The sequence below is a fragment of the Mercurialis annua genome, linkage group LG4 (assembly GCF_937616625.2).
Source record: "Mercurialis annua linkage group LG4, ddMerAnnu1.2, whole genome shotgun sequence".
NCBI classification, from domain to species: Eukaryota; Viridiplantae; Streptophyta; class Magnoliopsida; order Malpighiales; family Euphorbiaceae; genus Mercurialis; species Mercurialis annua.
The window spans coordinates 14,534,423-14,558,930 of NC_065573.1; the positions used below are offsets into that span (position 1 = coordinate 14,534,423).

At 31.2% G+C, this 24,508-nt stretch overlaps 1 protein-coding gene across 4 annotated transcripts; it reads left to right on the forward strand.

The window, feature by feature from the left end:
* LOC126677340 (mannosyl-oligosaccharide 1,2-alpha-mannosidase MNS1) lies at window positions 1-23,720 on the forward strand. 4 transcript variants are annotated; one of them, XR_007640499.2, is made up of 14 exons: window positions 1-280; window positions 357-404; window positions 961-1,140; window positions 2,972-3,084; window positions 5,416-5,481; window positions 5,610-5,781; window positions 6,771-6,860; window positions 7,074-7,198; window positions 7,330-7,395; window positions 10,305-10,413; window positions 10,512-10,610; window positions 13,643-13,917; window positions 13,994-14,078; window positions 14,220-14,612. XR_007640499.2 is itself a non-coding variant. In XM_050371903.2 (14 exons), the coding sequence occupies exons 1-14, from the start codon at window positions 107-109 to the stop codon at window positions 23,566-23,568; spliced, it is 1,719 nt and encodes a 572-aa protein (XP_050227860.1). In that variant the 5' UTR covers window positions 4-106; the 3' UTR covers window positions 23,569-23,720. The 4 variants fall into 4 exon arrangements, 2 of the variants coding, with proteins under 2 accessions (XP_055961409.1, XP_050227860.1); XM_050371903.2 differs by lacking the exons at window positions 13,643-13,917; window positions 13,994-14,078; window positions 14,220-14,612 and adding exons at window positions 21,241-21,321; window positions 22,195-22,365; window positions 23,344-23,720 and having other exon boundaries at window positions 4-280; XR_008790567.1 differs by having other exon boundaries at window positions 13,994-14,612.
* Window positions 23,721-24,508: the final 788 nt, after the last annotated feature.

Below are 24,508 nucleotides of genomic sequence, written 5' to 3' on the forward strand. Positions count from 1 at the left end.
GCAGTAATATGGAAGGGAGAAAAGTAAAAGAAGTTGAAAATAGATAAAAAAGTTGATATGCGATATTTGGTTTTGATGGATTGTTGAGGTTTAGGTTTCGAGAGAAATGATAGGAAGAAGTAGTAGATCATCGTCATCGTCATCGTCATCGCATAAATGGCGATACTGTAATCCGTCTTATTACCTAAAAAGACCCAAAAGATTAGCTTTGCTTTTTATAGTGTTTGTTTCTGCTTCTCTTGTCCTTTGGGATCGCCAGACCCTCCTCAGAGAACACCAGGTTATGACTCTCTTTCTTCTATCTTTTCATACATTTTACAACCAATTGCTGTTTATTTATGCCTCATAATCTGCAGGTTGAAGTTTCCAAGTTGAATGAGGATGTTGATCAGTTAAAAGCAAAAGTAAGAACACATGCCTTTTCTTTTTTATTGTCTAACACTGTTCATTGCACTCTTTAATTTCCAAAATTTAGTTTTATTTTTTATATTTATTGCATTGGCTTGCTTTGTTGTGGAGATCGAGCAAAGAACCTAATCGTTAGTTGTATCGACCTCTACGGTTTAACATTTGAACCTACCAATTGAGCCCTATTACTAAGTGTGATGGAGTAATGGACCAACTATTCAGTAACTCATCATTCTCTTGTTTCGAAGCGGAGGTTATGATGGATCTATGCTTTGTGACATCGTTCCAGTGGAAGTAACTCAAATTTTATGTTGTTCCGTTCTTGTTGTCCTCATGAGTTCTTATTCTTTCTAGCTTTGGCTTGGTTTTGAACAGTCTCTGTAGCTCCCAAATTATGTTAAACTTGCTTCTTATACCGTCTCATGTCTAAACATCCTAGCTCCCTTATTCATTCCGCTTCAGTAATTTTCGCTTTATTGAAATGGAAAAACAAGATTTTAACGAATGTTTTAAATTAACTAAAAATGGTGCTAATACATTTTGTCCTTTCAGCTTGAAGAGTTTAAAAGTATGCATGGAGAAGCAATTGATTTGTTCAACACTAACAGGCCCTCCCCAAAGGCTGTCCCTCATGATCCTGTTGAAATTCAGAGACGACAAAAAGTAAAGGAAGCTATGATCCATGCATGGAGTTCTTATGAGAAGTATGCTTGGGGCCATGATGAACTTCAGGTATAGTTTTAGTAATTCTGATTGCATTATGCATGAACTATATTAGATTTTTGAGTTGAGCATTGATCACTTGTTTGTTGTTTTCATTACAATTTTTGGAACCTTAATATATGAGAAAACGGGGTTGCATACAATAAGAGGTCACAACCCAATTAGTCTTGTTGTTGGCATATGTCAGTTGTTGGGCCTTGTTGGCTACAAAGTTTAATTTTTTTAATGAATATATGGTTGGAGTTAAAATGAGCATGTTTTTATGGAAAGAAGATTCTCTCAATGCTTATTATTTTACAAATGTATTGGTTTTGAAAATTACAAATCAGGTTTTGGTTATTATCATCTGAAGTTTTCATATCCCTTCTTCTGACAATTCTATTATTCCTAAACATTCTGTTACATACTGAACATAGACTTAACGTTCACATGTTCTTGGTTTGACTTTGGGCTGTGTGGGCAGTGTTTGAGATTCGATAAAATTAAGGGAGTGATAGTACTTTTCTGAATTTGGTAGGTCTATATTCTGTGTCAAATACTCAAATGTCCAAGTAGTGGATGAGTTTTTTACAATTACTGTGACGTGGATGAGCTGTCTGTAAGTGTCTTGTACGAGTAATTTGAGGATTGGAACTGAATTTTGGACCAGATTTACCTGAAATTCAGACCTGAAATAATAAGAAAGTAAAGAAACTTAAGAGTCACATTTAGAAGGCCTAAAAGTCTCACCTATTGAATTGAGCCACATAATTCTTAAGCAAAAGATTGCTGAAATAAAAATATATTTGATTATGAAAATTTAACTGCGGAAACATAATAATATATTAAGTATATATAGACTTACACTAATCTAATACTAACAGGATTTGGAAACCCTTAACAAAATTCAAGACCAATATTAATTAGGAACTTCTAAACCAAATATGACTCCTGCACACAACATCAACATCATCAACATCAAATAGCCTTAGTCCCAAGTTAATTGGGGTCTGCTATATGGATTCTCTTTTTCCATTTAGTACGAGTTTAGACAATCTCTTCGGAAATGCCAATAATAATTGGATTTCTGCTATGGCAATAAAACTGAAATAAAAAAATTGGATTTCTGCTATAGCAACGACATCTTTGCAGAAACGGAAATTACCAAAATACCCCTGTAATTAATAATAAAAATTTCTAAAACTTAATTGGCTTCCCATACCCCTGCCACTAATAATAAAAATTTTCTAAAACTTCATAGGCTTTCCATCATCCAACATATTCCGGACTAGTTCTTGGGTGTTAGAACCATTTTTAGCATGCATTTTATTAGACTTGTTTTCAACGTACTCCATCATTGTTCCTCGGTGTAACTGCAACGATAAGTCGGCGAGGAGTATATATAATCAACTTGACAAGAAGATAGTAGACCTGAAATGATAGTAATTACTAAAAAGTTTCCGTTAATGACTTGACTCTTCTGAATCTAACCTACTTTTAGTTCTCTATAATAATTGCTAATTTTCTTGATCAAGAAAGGCCACACGATGAAATTTCTCAACTCATTAAGAATGCAGATTGATATGCAGTCCGCACCTACAAATTATGCTTTAATTAAGAAAAAATAGAATGTTGTTTACTACCATAGTTATGTGATTTCAGGCTTATTTTTTTTTTATAAATATGCTTACTGATTAAAAAAACAAATCCAGTCTCAAGTAGGTCCATGTATTCTCTTCTGTCTTTATATTTCAGATTAGTTAGAAATGTTTACGAGTGATCTTATTGTCTCATAGTGTTTCATGTTACTGTAGAACCTGTATAAGTACAGTGCTAACTCTATTATTTATGTGTTTATCAGCCACAAACAAAAATTGGCATTGACAGCTTTGGTGGTCTTGGAGCAACTCTAGTTGATTCCCTTGACACATTATATATAATGGGTCTAGATGAGCAGTTCCAAAGAGCTAGAGAGTGAGTTTAATCTTCTATATTGGTGCCATATATTTTCATATATGATCTTTTTCTTAATTTCATATATGATATATATATATATATAAAACAAAACATGGAAATCTCTCATGGAAACACATGTCCTACTTAAAAATTCCTGATTTTTAAAGTATTTATGTGTTTATATTTAGAACTATTATTTAATGCAATATTGAGAATAAATAAATGTGAGCATTATATCTTATTAAATTTTTTTTTAATGCATTTGTTATTTGTAATATATTTTTATTAGATATTATAAATATTTTTGATACATATAACTTCTTTATATATATATATATATATGTAAAACAAAACATGGCAATCTCTTATGGAAACACATGTCCTACTTTATAATTCCTGGTTTTTAAAGTATTTATGTGTTTATATTTAGAACTATTATTTAATGCAATATTGAGAATAATAATTGTGAGAATTATATCTTATTAAAAGAAATATTTATTATTTTTAAGTGCATTTTTTATTTTTAATATATTTTTATTAGATATTATAAATATTTTTGATATTCAAATGTCTAACACTATTATTTTTTGGCATTTATTTGTATAAATTGGTATAACATCTATCTTTGAAATTTGCATTATAGAAAGTACATGGCATTCTCTTATAAATACCTAATGCAATAAATATAAAAGACGAATGTAGTTATGAAAAATGCATCGGTACATAGTATTTGTTTTAAATGATCAATGAGCTTATTATGCATTAGTGTAAAAGATTTTCTTATACACTTTTAAATAGATATTAGTGTAACAATATTTGATATAAAAAGGCCTTAAATCTTACTTTCCAACATTCACAATTTATAGAATTCGAAAAATAACCAACCTAATAGCTTCTTCAAATTTATGTTTCGTATCATTTTATTTGCTTTCTTTTTAGCAAAACATAATCTATACGATGACTAATATTTGTTTTTATATTTCGACTTGTATCGTATACTAATAAACTAAAATTGAACATAAAGTGTCCGAGACAATAATTTAATAGCTATCATCTATACTTTGTTTTTATATAATATAATGATTTATAGAAAGTAGAAATAAATTTGAAACTTGTTGTGTGTATTTTCTATTGAACAAAGAGGTATATATATATACACAATAAATTTTGGAATATTCTAATCTCTTGAATCTTCTCTAATTAATAATTCTAGAATATTCTTTCTATGGCCTTCTACTATTTACTTCATATTCTATATTACATAGTACTCTAGAATATTCTACAACCCCCCCCTAAAGTTGGAGCATAAATATTAATTATGTCCATCTTGTTACAAAAGTGGTCCACTTTCGTAAATATATCCCCTATCCGTTCTCCCGTCTTCACATAAGTAGCGATTAGACCCTGTTGTAGCTTTTCCCGAATGAAGTGATAATCAATTTCGATGTGTTTTGTTCACTCATGGAACACCAGATTAACGGCAATATGACGTGCAGCTTTATTATCACACCAAAGTCTTGCCGGGAGAGACATTTTTATACCAATTTCCATCAGAAGTTGGTATATCCATATGATTCCACATGTTGCTTTTGCCATAGTAGAGGTGACACTAGACATGGTTTTGCAGAAGATAAAAGGAAAGAGGAGAAAAAAAATTAGTGGTTTTTTTTCTCTTTTTAGGAAGATTTTGGTACCATGTAAACTTTCTATTTCTCATATATTTTAGAGGAAAACACATCTCTATATAGAGAGATTACGTAAACGGAATACACAAAATTAGGAAACTAAATCTGAAAACCAACCATAAATAGCTACCTTTTGGTCCTAGCCTTCTTTCCTAATTTATACCATTGACTTTAGTATTTACAACTACAATGTATAATGATTTCTAATATTAGAATACAATTATTGCTTTCCTTTTCAACGTTTATGTTTGAAAGAACTAATGCATTTTAGACAGTGATAGATAGTTGGAAATATAAAAAAATATGGTACGTGCCGAGAGGCATTGAAGTTGTCCTGAAATGCATGCATAAAAAAGCATTACTCAACTATGATCCTTGGAAAGGGAGTGCTTGGAGAGGAGCTGTATGTATTGTCATATTCATACAATTTTCATGAGATAGCTGTTATCAGCCCTTGAACTTGCAGATTTTATCATGGCAAGCACCATATGTATAATACTGTACTCTAAAGTTGTCCCCATCAAACATGTTGCTTCCATTTAGGTCTAGTATGTTGGTCTTACTCATTAATTTTTTTTTTCATCATTGCTTAATTTATTTAGGGTGTTGCTATTTTTCTTCCTTTTATATTGTTTATAGCTCGGTCCTGTGTGATTTCTTGTAGGTGGGTTGCCAACTCATTGGATTTTAACAAGGATTATGATGCTAGTGTATTTGAAACAACCATAAGGTTGCTTTATCAGGTTTACTGTGTTTTTTTTTTGTCAAATTATTTTCAGCACTTTTGGCATGTTTTGGTGCTGTATTTACTAGATTAATTGTTCTCTTGATATGCATCTCCTTTTCAATTGTATTCAGAGTTGTGGGTGGACTACTCAGTGCATATGATCTTTCAGGGGACAAAGTTTTCCTTGAGAAGGCCAAAGACATTGCAGACAGATTGCTTCCTGCATGGGATACAAAAACAGGAATCCCTTATAACATTATAAACTTGGCACATGGAAATGCACATAATCCTGGATGGACAGGTGTAAGTGGCGGATCTATTTTAGTATCTTCATATAAGGAATTGTTCTTTTAAAGCCCCAAACACTATGATATTATCTTCTCTCTTTCAATTTTAGTTTTCATCCCCCTTTTATGTTGGAGGAGAGTTCATGGAATGTTCTCTTCTATAATGTTTTCTGGTTCTAATAACTTAAATTCATACAATTAAAATTATATAATTAATGACTTTGGTGACAGCGAAATATTGTCAAAATCTAATGAGCTGCGATTCTTTTGTTATTAGGATTATGGTGTTTATGTGATATTAATATCTGGACTTAAAAAAATACAAATCATGTAATTTTTAAATGTATTTTGAAGATTATATTGTTAGAAATACTTTTGACTATCATGTTGTAAGTATCCTTATATTCTTTTTTGCTTTGAACTAATTAATACAATTGAAACCTATGGTATATTTCTAGAGGCTAGAGACGTAAGAGACATAATTTTCTTTGAAGTTTACTTCACATTACAAACTTATGTAATTGTGAGAGTCTCCTCTATCAGTTAGAGCTATCACATTCCCTAGATAGACCGAGTTTCCTCAGTAAGTGACTGCCTAAACCCAGTTAAGAAGTCCGATATTCCCGCTTTCATGTGCTCCACATTCTACAGCAATGAATAACTTTGTTAGGATGATACAAAGTACTTGGTCCTGATGATTATTATTCTACCGTATACCTATTTGATATCTCCCAAATGTATAATTTTTTTAAGGCAATGTGTAGGAGATTGTCCTAATAACGATGGTGCCTATTTGATGTCTCCGAGAAAATAAATCTTAATTTTAAAATTATTATATGCGTTTGAAGTATTTCAATATTCAATTTTCTTAAAGCCTTGTTGCAGGACCAAGTATTTTTATTTTTTTTCGTTAAGTGATCATGAAAACTTGCATTACTAAGTCTAATCAGAAAATTGATGGTTATGCATTAGTTTTCAGTTTTGAAATTTGTTTCTATGTTTCAGGGTGACAGTATCCTTGCAGATTCTGGAACAGAGCAGCTCGAATTTATTGCGCTTTCGCAGAGGACAGGAGACCCAAAGTATCAGCTGAAGGTATAATCATCCATTGTGTGCATATCATGCTTGTCATTCTTGTTTTGAAGTTGTTAACATAATATAGTATAAAGCCAGCTCCTTGGTATGCAGACATAATTCTAATAAGCAGCTTCTTTAATTTATCTGTGTTTTTCCTTATAAACAACAAAATTATTTATGTTTGCTACTTGACCTACAAATAATCTGTTGGTTTGAGAGTAAATATTTCAGGTAGAGAATGTTATTATGGAGCTTAACAAAACTTTTCCTGATGACGGTCTTCTTCCAATTTATATTAATCCTGATCGAGGAATAGGATCATTCTCTACAATAACTTTTGGTGCTATGGGTGATAGGTATTGGTCACTTGAAATCTCATATGTTAATGTGGCACCAGAGTTTATTAATGGCTCCCTCTTATTTGAATAAGTGCAAAAATCAAAAGCTTTATTGATGCTTGTGTTTAACATGAATGTTTTGATTGCAGCTTTTATGAGTATTTGCTTAAAGTTTGGATTCAAGGAAATAAAACTTCATCTGTGAGACTCTACAGGTGAGATATTTCAAGTTCCTTTTGGTTTTCCTTGTACAATATAATATACAGGCTTATCTTTCTCCCCTTGAATTCAACCAGAAAAATACTTTAAATTGAATTGTTTCTTTTGATTTTATGACTTGAGGGTTTCATATTATGATACAGAGGGAAGAAAAAGAAAGTAGAGTTCCATATTCTTATTTTGGATTTGGGCACAAAGTCCTATCATTCAATTTATACCAGCAATAACTATTGTTATGTTGATTAAAATTTGAAGATAAAAGTTTTTAAATCTTAAATTTCTGTCTTTGAAGCATAATATAAGTCATTTTTTTCTGGCTATGTTTATTACATGACTAATGAAATCCTAGACCATTTTTATTGAATGTAAATTAGTTTGAACGAAATTATAGGAGAAAAAAGATGAGTTCTCGTTCCATAAAGCATTGTAATGTTCAGGGGAAAATTTATGACTAAATGAATTTAAGGTTCAAAGGAAAATTTTCCTGATTCCTGAAGGTTGGGGATATGGTAAAACCTACCATATATTTAGCTAGTATGGCAGATATATCCACTGCTATTTTATGACATAATTCTAAAAATATAGGAATTTTAAGATTGACTTCATCTAAGTTGCTTTTTGATTTATCACTTCACAGAACTAAAGTAAAGTATTTGAAAAGTTCTTCAACAGTAATCGAGCAATAAAGAGGTAGGCAGATCTAATTGTAACTGAGATGTCTTACAACTAGGACAATTGTGAAGTTCAAGGTCTTAGTTTTTTTTTTTTTGGTTAAAAGTGGGTTATATTTTTATTATCAAATCATAGAGTTCTATTGAAAATCTAATCTACCTCCGCGTCAGTCAACATCGAAACTTTATACTTTTTGTTACAAACACAAGAATGTGCTGTATTTTTTGCAAGTATGAAAGGAAAAGCACTGGAAAGACAAATGTTTTATTAATTATTTTTATCTCTACTTGACAAACTCAACATCCTCAAATACAGATTTTTTTCTTTTCCAAATACTTTTGCTTCTTTTAACATTCAAAAACACCATTATTAAACCCTTTGTAAGTGGTGGCATACATCAGGCTTGGATGTTAATGTAGTTCTCTTTAGACATCCTGTGTTATGCTTTGCTGCAGTAGTTAAATTTTAACTATTAATTCATACTGTTTTGAAAGTGATGTAGAAACTCTGGTTGAACTTGGATGTATGAAAGCTGATTTTGTAGAAAGAGAAGATCTAACATGATTTATCTCTTGGAATGAAATAGGGCTTGCTAACTAATACCTTTTCTTATTGCTGCTATAACGGAAGAAAGTGTAGCTAAACTCAGTATTTACGAGCATTGCCAACCTTGATGTGTTTGCTTAATTCATAGGCACCTCCAAGAGTGTAATTACATGATTTGACTGTAAATCTAATCATAGTAATTCGCTCATTTATTTTTTGGGACTGTAAATCTAATCTATTTAATAATTTTTCAAATAGTTTTTGTAGCCCATTTTCATTAGTTTATTACTTTCTACTTGAGCACTTACAAAAATGGACAAAATTTAAATTTCTTTCCCTTACTACTACTCTAGAAACCAAATTTGTCTTTTTTTGATTTCTGCCGAGTTGAGTACATTGTGTGTGAAAACTACCCTTATATTTTAATTGTTAGTCTCAAAAAATAGTGTTTATTACAAAAAAATTCACGACCTTTACATGAATTCTATCACAAATGTCATGTAAAGGTTTTGAATTTATTTGCAATTAATCCACAAAATGAAACATTTTGTTTGATGTATGGATGGTGAGTTGTCTTGCGACATGGAACTTTGGGGACTACGTCAGCTGAAAAATTACCGGATTGAAAAAAAGTCGTGAAAGACATTTTCAAGTTTAAAAGGACGTGATAGAATTGCAATTTCATCTAAAGATCATGAATTTATTTGCATTTAACCCAAAACTAATAATATTATGTTTGATCAATGTGTCATTTTAAAGTTTTTTTTTCCTCAAATGAATTATTAGTTAAGAATTTATAGCTTTTCTAATCTTTGAAATTTCTTCTTTACTAAGAAAAATTAAAGAATAAGCGTAATCAATGTTTGATTTTAAGGTTGTTTTTTTTTTCATAAAGGAATTATTATCTAAAACATTTAGATATTTCTCTAGTAATCATATTTTTTTTCTATAGAAATTGAAAGAATACATTTATAAACGTGTCATTTTAAAGACATTTTTTTTTTCAAATAATTTATGAGTTAAAAATTTATAATTTTTTTAATATTTTAATTTGAATTTTTTCTAAATTTTTTTAAAATAATTTTGATCAATGTGTCATTTTAAAGAAAAAAATTTCACTAAGTTAATATTAAATCATACAAATTTTGTAATATTTAAATTTCTTGTTTTTTTCCCCCCAAAATGTATGGTTTATTATAATTTTTTTCTCAAAAGAATTATTAATTATATATGTATACACCTACTTGTTCTTTTTTTTCTGTCTTGTTTAAATTATTTATCATACGCAGTCATACTTATCTAATTAAAAAGATTTAAAATTTTAAATAAACTGTGATTTTTTTCAAAAGAAAAAAGTTAATGATGAAGTTATAAATGGTATTTTAGTTCATGCATGTTTTGGTTAATTAAAAAGATTTGAAATTTAATGATGTCATGGGATAAATCAGTAAATTATGTTTGCTGCATCGGCAATACTCTGGTGTATTCTTGATCAGTGCACTGAATTGTAAAAGGTAATGTATAAAATTACCTTTTTTGGTTAATTAACAAGGCTTATATTAATATAAATCTACTTTTTCTCTGTCTTCTTGTTTATATTATGTGTGTTGCATTTGAATCTCATTACAGTACTATGGTTTTGTTCGAATTTCTAATGCCCAACTTCTATGTGGTTTTTCGAAAGCAGAGAAATGTGGGAGAAATCAATGGAAGGCTTGTCGAGTTTGGTTAGGAAAACAACACCATCATCTTTTACATATATTTGTGAGAAGAGTGGAGACGTATTGACAGACAAGGTAGTTTTTGGAGTTTTTAGCATACCCTCTCAGATGTTTTTTCTTCTATCTATATAAAGAAATCAACACCTTGTATTGTATGACTATGTTTTGTGCAGATGGATGAGTTGGCATGCTTTGCTCCTGGAATGCTGGCTTTAGGATTATCTGGATATGCACCTGCTCAGTCGCATAAATTTCTTTCACTTGCAGAGGAGGTATTTTCGATCATTATTTGTCCATATTTATTGTTTTTAGAGCAAATTACTCTAAGGCTCCTCATGTTTTTCATAATTCACAGTTTGATACTCCTTGTTTGAAAATCAAACGATTTGGCACCTCAGTTTTGATTTTGTAAACTATAAGGCCCTTTTGTTAAATATAGGTACTAAATCGTTTGAAAATGAGGTACCAAATCGTTTACATAATTAAAACTGAGGTACCAAATATATAATTGAAAATGAAGGGCCAAATCGTTTGACAGTAAATTTCAAATTATTAACAGAACTAACAGAAGGGTCTTATAGTTTACAAAATCAAAAGTGAGATACCAAATCGTTTTATTTTCAAACTGTGAATTATGACAAACGTGAGGGGTCTTAGAGTAATTTGCTCTATAAAAAATCACTGAAAATATAGTATTGTAATTTAATTAACTAAAGAAAATTAAGTAATTAATTTTAAAAATATTAATATTAACTTTATTTAAACAAATTAAATATTAAAAATATTTATACTTATATTTATTTTAAATTTTGTTTTTATTTAGAATTATGAAATAAGTATGGTACCCAGAATTTTGAAAATATGCACTGTATCCATGCACTCTGCATTAAAACCGCAATAACCCTATACCTAGGCCATAATGCACCTAACTTTCAACCAATCTTATAATAAATTTGGCCAGAAAGTTTGTGCACACAAATGACCCGAAGGGATATTAATGCAATCAAAGTGACATGGATTAAAAGTTTGAAGAGATAATTCGATAAAAAAACTCTTAAGAGACAAAAGGAGAGTATAAAATAAATAACTCTATACATTTCATACTTTTACTTTGGATTCTGACTATTACAGGTTTAGTGGAACTTTCGAAGTTGAGCTTTTATATAGATACAGTGAAAAGACACTCCATTACTTTTGTCCCAAATGAATAAAAAACTTTAAATAAATATAAATTTTTTAAATTTATTTAAACAAAATAAATTTTCAAATTTTATTTATTAGTATAATATATAAGTTTTTCTTTAGTTAAATTATACTAATACCATATTTTAAAGTGATTCGTTGATACATTATAATATAGTCAACAACAAAACTTAAATTTTAATATTTAGTTATTAGTATAAATTTTCAAATGAAAATATACGTCTTATTTATGGATTATAGTTTGAAGAAAAATATATTAATCTATTTTGAAAAAAAATATCACGATAAATTTATATTTAAATACACGTCTTATTTATCATAATTTAAAAATATATTAATCTATTTTGAAAATATACGTCTTATTTATCATAATTTACTCTGATAAATTTATATTTAAATACAAATTAATTATAATTTAACCCTAATTAACTTAGGGACCTATTAGAATTTTTCCTCCAAAAAAAAAATTTCCAATTTCTGGCGAGGAGGAGCTCCTCCTCGCCGGAGATGTGTTCTTGAGAGAACAGATCTGTTCTCTCAAGAACAGACCCCGGTCAGTTCTTCATGGGATCTGTTCTTGAGGAAGAAGAACAGACCCGTGGGTCACGACCAATGGGTCTGTTCAGTTTTTTTAAATTTTTTTAATAAATTTTAATTTTTTTTATTAAAAATATATAAATTTTGGGTTTAATTTGTTGTATATATGAAATTTGAGGGTTAATTTGTTATATTTATGAATTTTGAGGGTTAATTTGTTATATAAAATTTTAAATTAAAGGGATTATATTTTGTTTTTTAGAATTATTAGGTAGTAATTTAGAATGTTTTAAAAAAATTAGGACCATTTTAATCCTTTTTCCATCAAAAACCACCTTGGAAAACCATTAAAACCAGAGAGTGTATCTCACTCTCTTGGGTGAGTGGGGAGGGGCGGTTTTGTACAATTTTTGACAAGTTCAGGGTAAAAGTGACCCTGTTTTGCTAATTTGGACGTTTTTTATAATTTGTGCCAAGTTGAGGGGGTAAAGTGATCATTCGTTCGAATTATAATCCATTCATACTTCCTTCTTATTTTAATTGCTAGTATATTTTTTTTAACACAGAGTCACATCAATAATTAAAATAAATAATTTTTTTTCAAAAATACAAATAATCATTTTACATAAAGTAATAATAATAATCATACACAATACAAGTTCCAGCAATGGGTGTGTTATGATCACAATTTCTTTCACTACACGTAAAATTCGAAACCTAAATGCAGACCAGCAACAAAGGTGGGCAATCACACAAAAGATTGGTGGCGACTCCAATTCAAAACGAACCATTGAAAAATGCATAAATGAGTATAGGAGTTTCAGCCCCGTTCGCAAGGCTATATCATATCTTAACGAATTTTGACTTTTCTCGCTGGTCATGCGGGAGCTGGCGACTCCGCTGAGGTGTAATGAGATTTTATCTTATTTTTTAAATTCTTGTTTTTTTTTCATAAAATTTTCATAAATTTTAGAATTTCAACAAAAAAATGTATTTTCTTAACCGCAGCTAACAAAATAAAATAAAAGTGACTATATATGAAATATTATTTAAAGAAATCAATTTATTATGATATAATAATCAATACTGTTATTTTAGTAGTAATTAATTTGAATCATAATTTATCAAATTAACTTATTTTCAAAAACAAATAATTATTACAAGATAAAAGTTAAAGAGTGAAGTGTAATTTATAATTCATATAAGGAGGAAATGTATTACTTTTTCACCTTGTTTTGACATATTAGGCGTTATCAATGCAGCAGTCTTTAAAGAGTTTCCTTCTCCGAGATGTATAGTATAATAAACACCAGTTCCATCCCTAATCTCCCTTTTCTTTTATATTTTCTGAAATTCTTCATTTAACTCAACAAAGTAACTTTAAAAAATAGTTTATAAACACAAACTAATTTTCCTTAACTTCCTTTCTATCATTTGTAATTCTCTGTTCATCGGCATGGGCAAAGTTAAGATATTTCTACTCTTTTTCTTATGGTTGTATGATTGTTTTTATGTCAATTAAATTATAATATTTTTGTTGAATATGCGACAAAACTTTCCAAAGTAGCTGCAAGTGGTCAAGAATGGACTCAAGAAATGATAGACACCCTGTTCCGGAAAGATTGCATTGAGTTAACTAATTGCGGGAATATCAACTCTAGAAAAATGACAGAAACATGTTTCCAAAATATATTTTGTTGGTGGACCCGGTTGGGCATGGATGTAGTGCGCGAGGCCTGGTGGCGTCTTTTTAATATTTCGGATGCCCATCTCTTGACGGAGCATGAGACGAAGAAGCTTAACGTGGACGTGAAGACCTACCAGGATCGTCCAGATATTGTAATATTTTGTTTTGACTTTTATATTTATGTGTAATTTTTTTTAGTTTTTATAATAATTGGTTTTTTTGTTTTAGAAAATGAAGCATGGGTCCCAACTTCCCACCGAAGTAATAGACGATTGTTTTACAATCTTTATTTTTGTTACATCGCCAATGCCAGGTATTTGCTTTCATCTTCATATTCTGTTCAAAACCTGAAAATAATCTTTCTGTTTAATTTGCGGTTTGATTAGTATTTTTCGTACTAAATTTGGAATATTTTTGGTGAAAATGCTCAATATGCGTATCGATCAAAACGAAGAATGGAGGCCTCTTTTTCCTTTAGGAAGGAGAACAAATCAGGCGGCAAGTCGATTGTGTACAACTCTAATAAGCAGTCTGACGATGAACGATTTGCTCATTTTTTTTTAAAATAACTCAGAAAACAAATTTATTTGTTAATCAGACTGCAAGTGTAGTTAAGTTGATGTTGAACCTTGGAAACAAGCAACATGATGCATATGCTGGTGTTGATAGCGAGGAGTAGATGAAAATGAAGGAGATCATAAAGAAGATGCGTAAATTTAACAAATTTTGATTTTGAACTATTAATGTCTTATTTGTAAACCCTAAACTGAAGTGTTAATTTTGTAATTTGTTTATTTGTATTGCAAGAACATTAATTTTGTGGGTTGGTGAGACACTGACAGTAATACATCATGATCTACTTCATCTTCATGTACACTGACATTACAAATAAACAAATTACAAAATTAACACTTCAGTTTAGGGTTTACAAATAAGACATTAATAGTTCAAAATCAAAATTTGTTAAACTTACGCATCTTCTTTATGATCTCCTTCATTTTCATCTACTCCTCCTCGCTATCAACACCAGCATATGCATCATGTTGTTTATTTCCAGGATTCAACATCAGTTTAGCTACACTTGTAGCCTGATCAACAGATAAATTTGTCATCTGAGCTATTTTAAAAAGAATGAGCAAATCGTTCATCGTCAGACTGCTCATTAGAGTTGCACTCTCGACTTGCCGCCTGATTTGCTCTTCTTTCTAGAGGAAAAAGGCCTCCATTATTCGTTTTGATTGATATGCAGTTTGAGCATTTTTACCAAAGATATTCCAAAATTTAATCCGAAAAAAATACTAATCAAACTGCAAATCATTAAACACAACAACCATTAATTTTAAAAAAAATTATTTTTAGGTTTTGGACAAAATATGAAGATGAAAGCAAATACCTGACATTGTCGACGGACAAAAGTGAAGATTGTAATGCAATCGTCTATTACTTCGGCGGGAAGTGGGGACCCATGCTTCATTTTCTAAAACAAAAAACCAATTATTATAAATTAAAAAAAATTATACATAACTCTAAAAGTCAAAATAAAATATTACAATATCTGAACGGTCTCGATAGGTCTTCACGTCCACGTTAAGCTTCTTCCTCTCATGCTCCGTCTGGAGATGGGCATCTCAGACATTAACAAGACGCCACCAGGCCTCGCATACTCCATCCATGCCCAACTGAGTTCACCGACAAAATATATTTTGGAAACATGTTTCTGTCATTTCTTTATGGTTGATATTCCCGCAATGAGTTAACTCAATACAATTTTTCCGGAACAGGGTGTCTATCATTTCTTGAGCACTTGCAGCTGCTTTGGAAAGTTTTATCGCCTATTCAACAAAAATATTATAAGAATTTAATTGACATAAAATCAATCATACAACCACAAGAAAACGAGTAGAAATATCCTAATGTTGCCCATGCCGATTGTCACGGGCTTGGATTTTCTAACCAAAGATCCGTGCGGCACTAGTGAACTTTTCTCGAGCAAGTTACTAGTCAGCCTCTCTCGAAGTGTTTAAAGACACTTAAGCGGAAGTAAAGATCGTAAGATGGCTAGAACGTATGAAAGCTTGTATTACTTTATGAAAGCTTGATTACACAACTCTTGGATCCTTTACAAATGAGAGAGTGAGGTTATATATACTCCTCCACCTCCTCAATGAACGGCTAAGATCTACTTGATCTAATGGTCCATATTCTACATCTAGAATATTCTATACAGTTCTATACAAAGATAGAACTAAATATGTACAACTACACAAGTCTAGAGAGTTCTAGCAAACTCTTAGACTTAAGGAGGAAATTCTAAAGAATTCCTATAAGAGACTTGGAGAATGCTTTCTAGATTATTCCGGAGAGTCTTGTGAAGGGACTTACGAAGAGAATTCAAGAGAATTCTAGAGAACTCCGGAATATAACCAAGTTTCGGTGCGAGGATTTTCACGGTCCGTAACACGACGAACAGAGAATTACAGAAAATAGAAAGGAAAATTAGCTGGTGCTTGTAAACTATATTCTAGAGTTACTTTGTTAAGTTAAATGAAGAATTTCAGAAAATAGAAAGGAAGTTAAGGAAAATTAGGGATGAAGCTGGTGTTTATTATACTATACATCTCGAAGAAGGAAACTCTTTAAAGACTGCTGCATTGATAACGCCTAATATGTCAAAACAAGGTGAAAAAGTAATTCATTTCCTCCCTATATGAAGTATAAATTACACTTCACTCTTTAACTTTTATCTTTTAATAATTTTTTGTGTTTGAAAATTAGTTAATTTGATAAATTATGATTATTTTTAAAATATCAATATTAAGTACTCTATCAAATAACTCGATTTCTATAAATAATAATTCATATATAGTCACTTTTATTTTATTTTGTTAATTGCGGTTAAAAAAACACATGTTTTTGTTAGAATTTCAAGATTTATGAAAAAAAAACAATAATTTAAAAAATAAGTTAAAATCTCATTTCACCCCAGTTGAGTCGCCAGCTCTCGCGGGGCTGGCGAGAAAATTCGTTAAGATATGATAGTCTTGCGAACGGGGCTCCTATACTCATTGATTCATTTTTCAATGGTTTGCCTTGAATTAGAGTCGCCACCAATCTTTTGAGTGTGATTGCACCACATTTGTTGCTGGTTTGCATTTAAGTTTTGAATTTTACGTGTAGAGAAAGCAACCGCCATCATGATGCGCTCATTGCTGGAACTTGTATTGTGTATTATTATTATATATAAAATGATTGGCTGTATTTTTGAAAATATTTTTTTTATTAATTATTGACATGACTGTGTTAAAATAAATATACTAGCAATTAAAATAAGACGGAAGTATGAATGGATTGTAATTTTATATCGATCGAATACCTTTCATTAACAAATTGATTTTTTTTTTTCCAAAATAGACTAATATATTTATCAGCCACTTTCACATGATACGAATAGCTTCAAACTATAACCCATAAATAAGGCTTATATTTTATTTGAAAATTTATACTAATAATTAAATATTAAAATTTAAGTTATTAATTACTATTATATATTGTTGTTGACTATACTATGATTTATCAACGTATTACTTAAAAATATAATATTAGTATAATTTAACTAAAGAAAAACTAATTATGATGAAAATTTATTTTGTTTAAATAAATTAAAAATTAGAAATAATTATATTTATTGAAAGTCTTTTTATACATTTGGGACAAAAGTAATAGAGTGTTTTCACTATATGTATATAAAAGCTCAGCTTTAGAAGTTCCACTAAACCTGTAACTGTCCGAATCCAAAGTAAAAGTATAATAGGTATAAAGTTATTTATTATGTACTCTCCTTTTGTCTCTTCAGAGTTTTCTTTGTCGAATTGTCTCTTCAAACTTTTAATCCATGTCACTTTGATTGTGTTAATATCCCTTCGAGCCATTTGTGTTCACAAACTTTCTTGCTAAATTTATTAGAAGATTGGTTGAAAATAAGGTGCATTATGGCCTAGGTATAGGATTATTGCGGTTTTAATGCAGAGTGCATAGTTGTTAAAAGCGCGCCTCTAAGGCGCAAGAAAAGCGCATAGCGCAGGTGGTGCGCCTCAGAAACACCTGAGGCGACCACCTTCATCCAGGCGCGCTAAAGCGACGAGGCGATGTCTGCGAGGCGCAAAGCGCAGCCTCTGTTACCCGGACACTTCAAGAAAAAAACAGGCGAAAAAGAAAATAAAGGAGGAGGAAGAAGAAATGGCAGACATGCGGCGCTGCTGTAGCTAGGGTTTGTTTGGAAAATTAGAATACGACAGGAAAAGAGAATAGAAGTTTCCTTTAATGTCTTATTGGGCCCTCTTTAGTCAGCCCAAGACCAATATTATACATTTAAAGGCTTTAATCTATACTAAATGGGGTCTTTTAACATAAGTAATGGTTAACTTTTTAAATGACTCTTCTTTTTAGCAAAAAATGCCAATTTAGCTTTCTAAATGTAAATTAAAAATATATTTAAGTTCATAAAATAAAATTTAACTATTAAATTAGTAAATAGAAAATAAAAAATCATATAAATCAGTTGACTAGTGAAGGTATATTTATTTATTTAACTACAAATTAGATATTTTAATTTTTTTTACATACATGCGCCGAGCTTCACTCGGGCGTGCGCCCTTTGCGCTTCGCGTGCGCCTTGCGCTTTAACAACTATGGCAGAGTGCATGGATATGGTGCATATATTCAAAATTCTGGGTGCTATACTTATTTCATAATCTTAAATAAAAACAAAATTTAAAATAAACATAAGTATGAATGTTTTTAATATTTAAATAAAGTTAATATTAATATTTTTAAAATTAATTACTTAATTTTCTTTAGTTAATTATATTTCAATACTTTTTTTTACAATGATTTTTTATAGAGCAAATTACTCTAAGACCCTTCACGTTTGTCATAATTTACAGTTTGAAAATAAAACGATTTGATACCTCAGTTTTGATTTTGTAAACTATAAGGCCCTTCTGTTAATTCTATTAATAATTTGAAATTTACTGTCAAACGGTTTGGTACCTCATTTTCAATTATATATTTGGTACCTCAGTTTTAATTATGTAAACGATTTGGTACCTCATTTTCAAATGATTTGGTACTTCACATTTCATTCCGTTAACGATTTAGTACCTATATTTAACAGAAGAGCCTAATAGTTTACAAAAGGAGTAATATCATAAATATTCACCAACTTTACACGTTTTTTCAATTCAATCACGTTCTTTAAAACTTCTCATAAAAATACACCAACTTTCATTTTTCCCAAATTCTGACGTGGCACTTATTCGTTGGTGCAATTTGTTGAGGTGTAAGTCATTTTTAACAACGAATGAGTGCCACGTCAGCACCGTGATGAATTTGGGAAAAAAATGAAAGTTGGTGTATTTTTATGAGAAGTTTTAAAGAACGTGATTAAATTGAGAAAACGTGTAAAGTTAGTGAATTTTTATGACATTAACCCTTTACAAAATCAAAACTAATGTACCAAATCGTTTGATTTTCAAACAAGGGGTCGCAAACTGTGAATTATGACAAACGTGAGGGGCCTTAGAATGATTTACTCTTGTTTTTATGTCCACAAAACATGCGTGAACATCAATAGTTTTAGGAGGGAAAAGGCAAAGCTTTCTAACTTGTAGAAACATCATATCATTACATTCCCACAAAGCTTCAACTGCGATAAAAACCGCAAATTCATAAGCTAATGGGTCGACCACTCAGCTCTTAAATTGATGTGAGTGAGTTGAAGAAAAACAATATTCCCATGGTTGTAATATTTGGAAACTTTGTCATAATTTCAAGGTATATTCAATTTTTGTTTTTGAGTGAATGTTGCATGGATGCATATAATTTCTTCTTTGTTGGAAGAGATGTGAACAAATCACTCATTTGATAACTAAGGAAAAAAAATTAAATTATTAAATTACTTATAAATGGAGGTTAATGGTACTTAGCATAAGCCAATTAATTTTTCGCAAGATGGGTTCCAAGTTCCAACCTCATTATTTATCACTTGGTCCAAAACTCTCGTGGGACATGAAGTTTCTACATTGTATCGGAACGTCAACTAGTTTAACCGTAGGACAATCCTAGGCTCGTGTTTGAAATCTGGAGGTGGGCTAGTAGAGAAGGCTAATCCTGTTAATGATCTTGGACTTTAGAGAGAGGCATACCACGAATTGTTAAAGATAAAGAGCTGTCCATCTTCAGTAAGTAATTGACGAATTCCCTAGAATCAGTTCCACTTGAAGGAAAAGTATTGGGGATATGAATGCATCCTATATTGACAAAGTGAGGGAAAGTTAAGTGACTTATTAGTGAAGATTAATGGTATTTAGTACAAGCCAATTGGTTCGTGGAAGGTGGATTCCAACCACATTATCTATCACATGACCCAACACTTTCAGGGTTCATTGAGTTTCTACAATCCCTGATGCCAAATAAGTAAACTCCTTTGTTTTCTTCGAGTCCTTTGGTTGGGGAAATTTCAGGGCGATTAGAGGCTTTGGAAAGGCCTTAGTATTTGATCTTTAGACATGCATTTAAACATGCACATGATTAGAGACCCACACATATGCATAAGACAATCGACTTTTTAGAGCAGCTTTTACTTAATATTACTCTTATTATCGCCTTAATTGAGGTTAGAAGTTGAGCTTTGTTTGCCAATAACTAAGAGGATCAGAGATTAAAGTTTACCTTTATATGATCACTCTTCTCATGAAACAGTAAACTTTGCAGTTTAACCTTTTATTATTGAAAAGGTTTGAATCCTGCTCAAAGTATTTGAAATAGCACTTATCAAATTTACAACAATAATGTCAGTTATAATGCAACATGGTCAAAACAATTTGTGCTGCCTTCACGGCTGACGGGCCTTTCTTTTTGGTTTTATGTTTCTGTCCAGATCTTCTAGATTGCTTTTCAATTGTTAAGAAACTTGGGAAAAGATAAGTTTAAAGCTATAAAAATATAAAAATTCATCAAAGTTGGTCTAAGAATGCACTTATGAGGTGCATCTAGGGGCTAAAATTTGTTTTAGTGTTCAGGTATTGCAGCTTGGAAAACCTTTAGCTCACTGACTTCCCGTTTCACTCAAATACTGGTTGCATTACATTACTTAGGGATCTCATAGTATTTGGACTTTAGTGTAATTCTTTTCGATTTTATGTTTCTGTCCAGATCTTCTAGATTGCTTTTCGATTGTTAAGAAACTTGGGAAAAGATAAGTTTAATGCTAGAAAAATATAAAAATTCATCAAAGTTGGTCTAAGAATGCACTTATAAAATGCATCTAGGGGCTAAAATTTGTGTTAGTGTTCAGGTATTGCAGCTTGGACAACCTTTAGCTCACTGACTTTCTGTTTCATTTAAATACTGGTTGCAATACATTTCTTAGGGAACTCATAGTATTGGGACTTTAATGTAATTCTTCCCGTATGCAGCTTGCTTGGACTTGTTACAACTTTTACCAGTCAACACCAACAAAATTGGCTGGAGAGAACTATTTTTTCCATTCTGACCAGGTTAGTTACCCTTTACCATCACAGTATTCCTTTTAGCAAGTACAAAAAAGTTCCCTGTGGTTGTACTTTGTAATTTTAAGTGATTAAGTGGTAGGACTAGGGTGTAGTTTAACCAAGTCGAAAGGAGTTTTGCGGAACTTGCATTCAAGCTTGAGGTCAAGTCGAGTTTTAGAAAGCTCAAATTCGCGCCCAAGTTCAGTTAAATAAACGTGTATTTATAGAGTTTGCTTTTAGTTGAAGATGAGGGTGTTATCTAAACTAAGTCGAGTTGAGTTTGAGGAACTTGAACTAAAATTCGAGATCCAGTTGAGTTTTAGAAAGCTTACACTCAAGCTCAAGTTCAGTTAAATTATTGTGTTTTTCATAGAGCTCGTGTTTAGTTCAAGCTTCATCAATCTTATTTATAATTATAATTTTTTTTTATGATTTTGACATTAATAAGAGAAAAGCAAACCATTGTTAAAGTAACAAAAGAACAAAATAAAATTATTTTACAAGGGATTGTTCTTTTAACCTATAAAGGAAAAACAGACATAGTCAATCACGTGTAAGAAGGTGGTTGTATGTCAGTAAAGAACGGCCAAGTTATTTTACAAATCTTTAAATTCCTGGCCTAGTGCTTGAAAGACTTTTACATTATAGTGGAGAAGTTAGATGTGGAAAAGATGTTCAAGAAGTATGGAGCTAGATTGAAGGATTCGTCATCTCTTGTTTTATGCCAGATCGTTTCCCTACAAGGTTGTCTTTGCTTTTGTGTGTAATCACCTTGTCTCTGTTAAGTGTACTTCTTTTCTTATCAGGAAAGGATATCCTTGTACCGTCATTGTTTCTATTACGTAATGGTGACAGCCTCTCACATTTTTTTATTTTTAGGACATGAATGTTGGTACATCGTGGAATATATTAAGACCAGAAACAGTTGAATCACTTTTTTACTTGTGGCGTTTCACTGGTAACAAGACATATCAGGAGTGGGGTTGGAATATTTTCCAAGCATTTGAAAAGAACTCACGCATTGAGACTGGATATGTTGGACTGAAGGATGTAAGTGTACTCTAACCAAGTGATATTTTGCTCTTATTTACATTTTACTTAACTTGGGTTACCCTTTAATTCTTTTCTTGAGAGGACTGATATAACGTATCTTATTTGGTTGGTATCAAATAACTGATCAACCCAAAAGTCTATTGTGTTAGGCAAGACTCCAATTATGATTTTCTTATCTCTAGCACACCCTTGCACGTGAATACCTATTAGTCTTGAAGCGCGAACAAGTGCAAAGCCGCCTTATTTTGAAGTAAATTATTCGATTTACTAAATGGGGGTTGCCAAGAATTGAATTCTTTGCCTTTTGATCTTAGAGGCTTTGAAATGTCAAATAATCAATCAACCCAAAACATTAAGTTATTTGGTGAAACTCCAGTTATGGTTTTGTTATTAATGATTTTTTTTTGAGAGAAACTATTGATGACTTTTGGAATGAAAAAAACATGTTCTTAACGTGCTACTTATTCTATTAATTCATTGTCATCCAAAATTCTAGTGTAGCTCTTTCAGCGGCTAGGGCCTTGCTTGTTATAGATTCCACTTGGTGAATGTTGTTCAACTTTTTTTCTAACAAGTAGCATGCATAAATTTTGCATATGGCGGAATTGCTAATTGATGGATCTGTCCTTAATTCCAAATAGAAGGGACCAACAGGCATGTACTTAGAAATGAAAAAACAGTATTTGAGTATTTCTAGCACACGATATGGAAGCACCAAAGTAAAAAGAAATTGATAATGTGGAAAAAGTTGAATTTGCTTTGCGTCTTTCAGGAGTTTGATTGGTTTTCAATTTGGTTGAATTAGGATGATGAACTGCTGTAACTACATATTCCTTTTGGGGTAGTGAACCGAGTGTCGTCCATATGTTTATAAGTGTTTGTGTATAAACGTGTTCAATTGTGGACAGGAAGCTTATAGTTGATGTACGTAGATTGTTTATTGATGTAAGCGAGTGTTGGTGATGTGAATCTCAGGTGAATACAGGTGTTAAAGACAATACGATGCAGAGCTTTTTCCTTGCAGAGACGCTTAAATATCTCTATCTTCTGTTTTCACCTTCGTCGGTCATCCCATTAGATGAGTGGGTCTTCAACACAGAAGCACATCCTCTCAGAATCATTACCCGGCATGATGGAGCAATTCCGCAAACTGCTAGGACGCATAGCAGAAAGGAAGGGCAGTTTGCTGCTCATCATTAACATTAATTTTCTTTTTACTTTGGTTCAATCGAAATTTCCACTCCACATTGGTACAATTTTTTGTATTCCATGCTGACAAATTACTCATATGTGACATACAATATTGTGCTTCATTTTTTTTTGTAGAAAACGATTTTCCCCTCTTTTTATTATCTTGACATCTTCATAATTTAGCATCTTTGATATCGCAAGAGGATAATATGAAGGTTGTCATTTCAGGAGTACTGTGCATTTGGTTGGAACTCAATCGAACCTAATCTAATCGAATCAGAATTGAAATTTTTGAAGGGGTTTTTATATAACTGCCCAACTTCTTGTAAGTTTTATTAAAACATTACATCTGTATTTTTTAAAATACGGAACATTGATACACCTTAACATTTATACTACTTTTCTCTTTCTTTCTTGTTTTCTTCTTCATCCTTCGCATAGTTTTTTCATTCTCTCTTTTCCCTTCAGATCATTCCAACCCTAATTGCCAATGACGAGCATCGCTTGAACCCTAACCTCTTTGATGCTCTCAATTTATCCCTCCGGCAACTGCACACGGTAGGATCCTCCCTTTTCTATATTTTGTTCACCATCACATAAGAAAAATTCTTCTCAAACGGCTAAGATCTCGCCTAGACTACACAATCCTCTCCATCGATGTCATCATCTTCGTTATTACAGTTACACTATCATTGGCGATTTGGGTTTTCAGATCTGAATCATCGATCATACAATCTATATCTATATACTTATATAATTGAGAGGATCAATGGAGTCTTCTCATTGATTCTCACCAAATAAAGTATTTTGATAATCTCCAACTCTTTTAAACTACTTATTTTAGTTTGATGATTTAATTGGTTTTTAATCTAAATAAATTCTCCAACTTTTTTAGCTTATCTTTAAAGCTAATCTTGAAAGCTAATCTTGAAAGCTAATAGTTATTTAA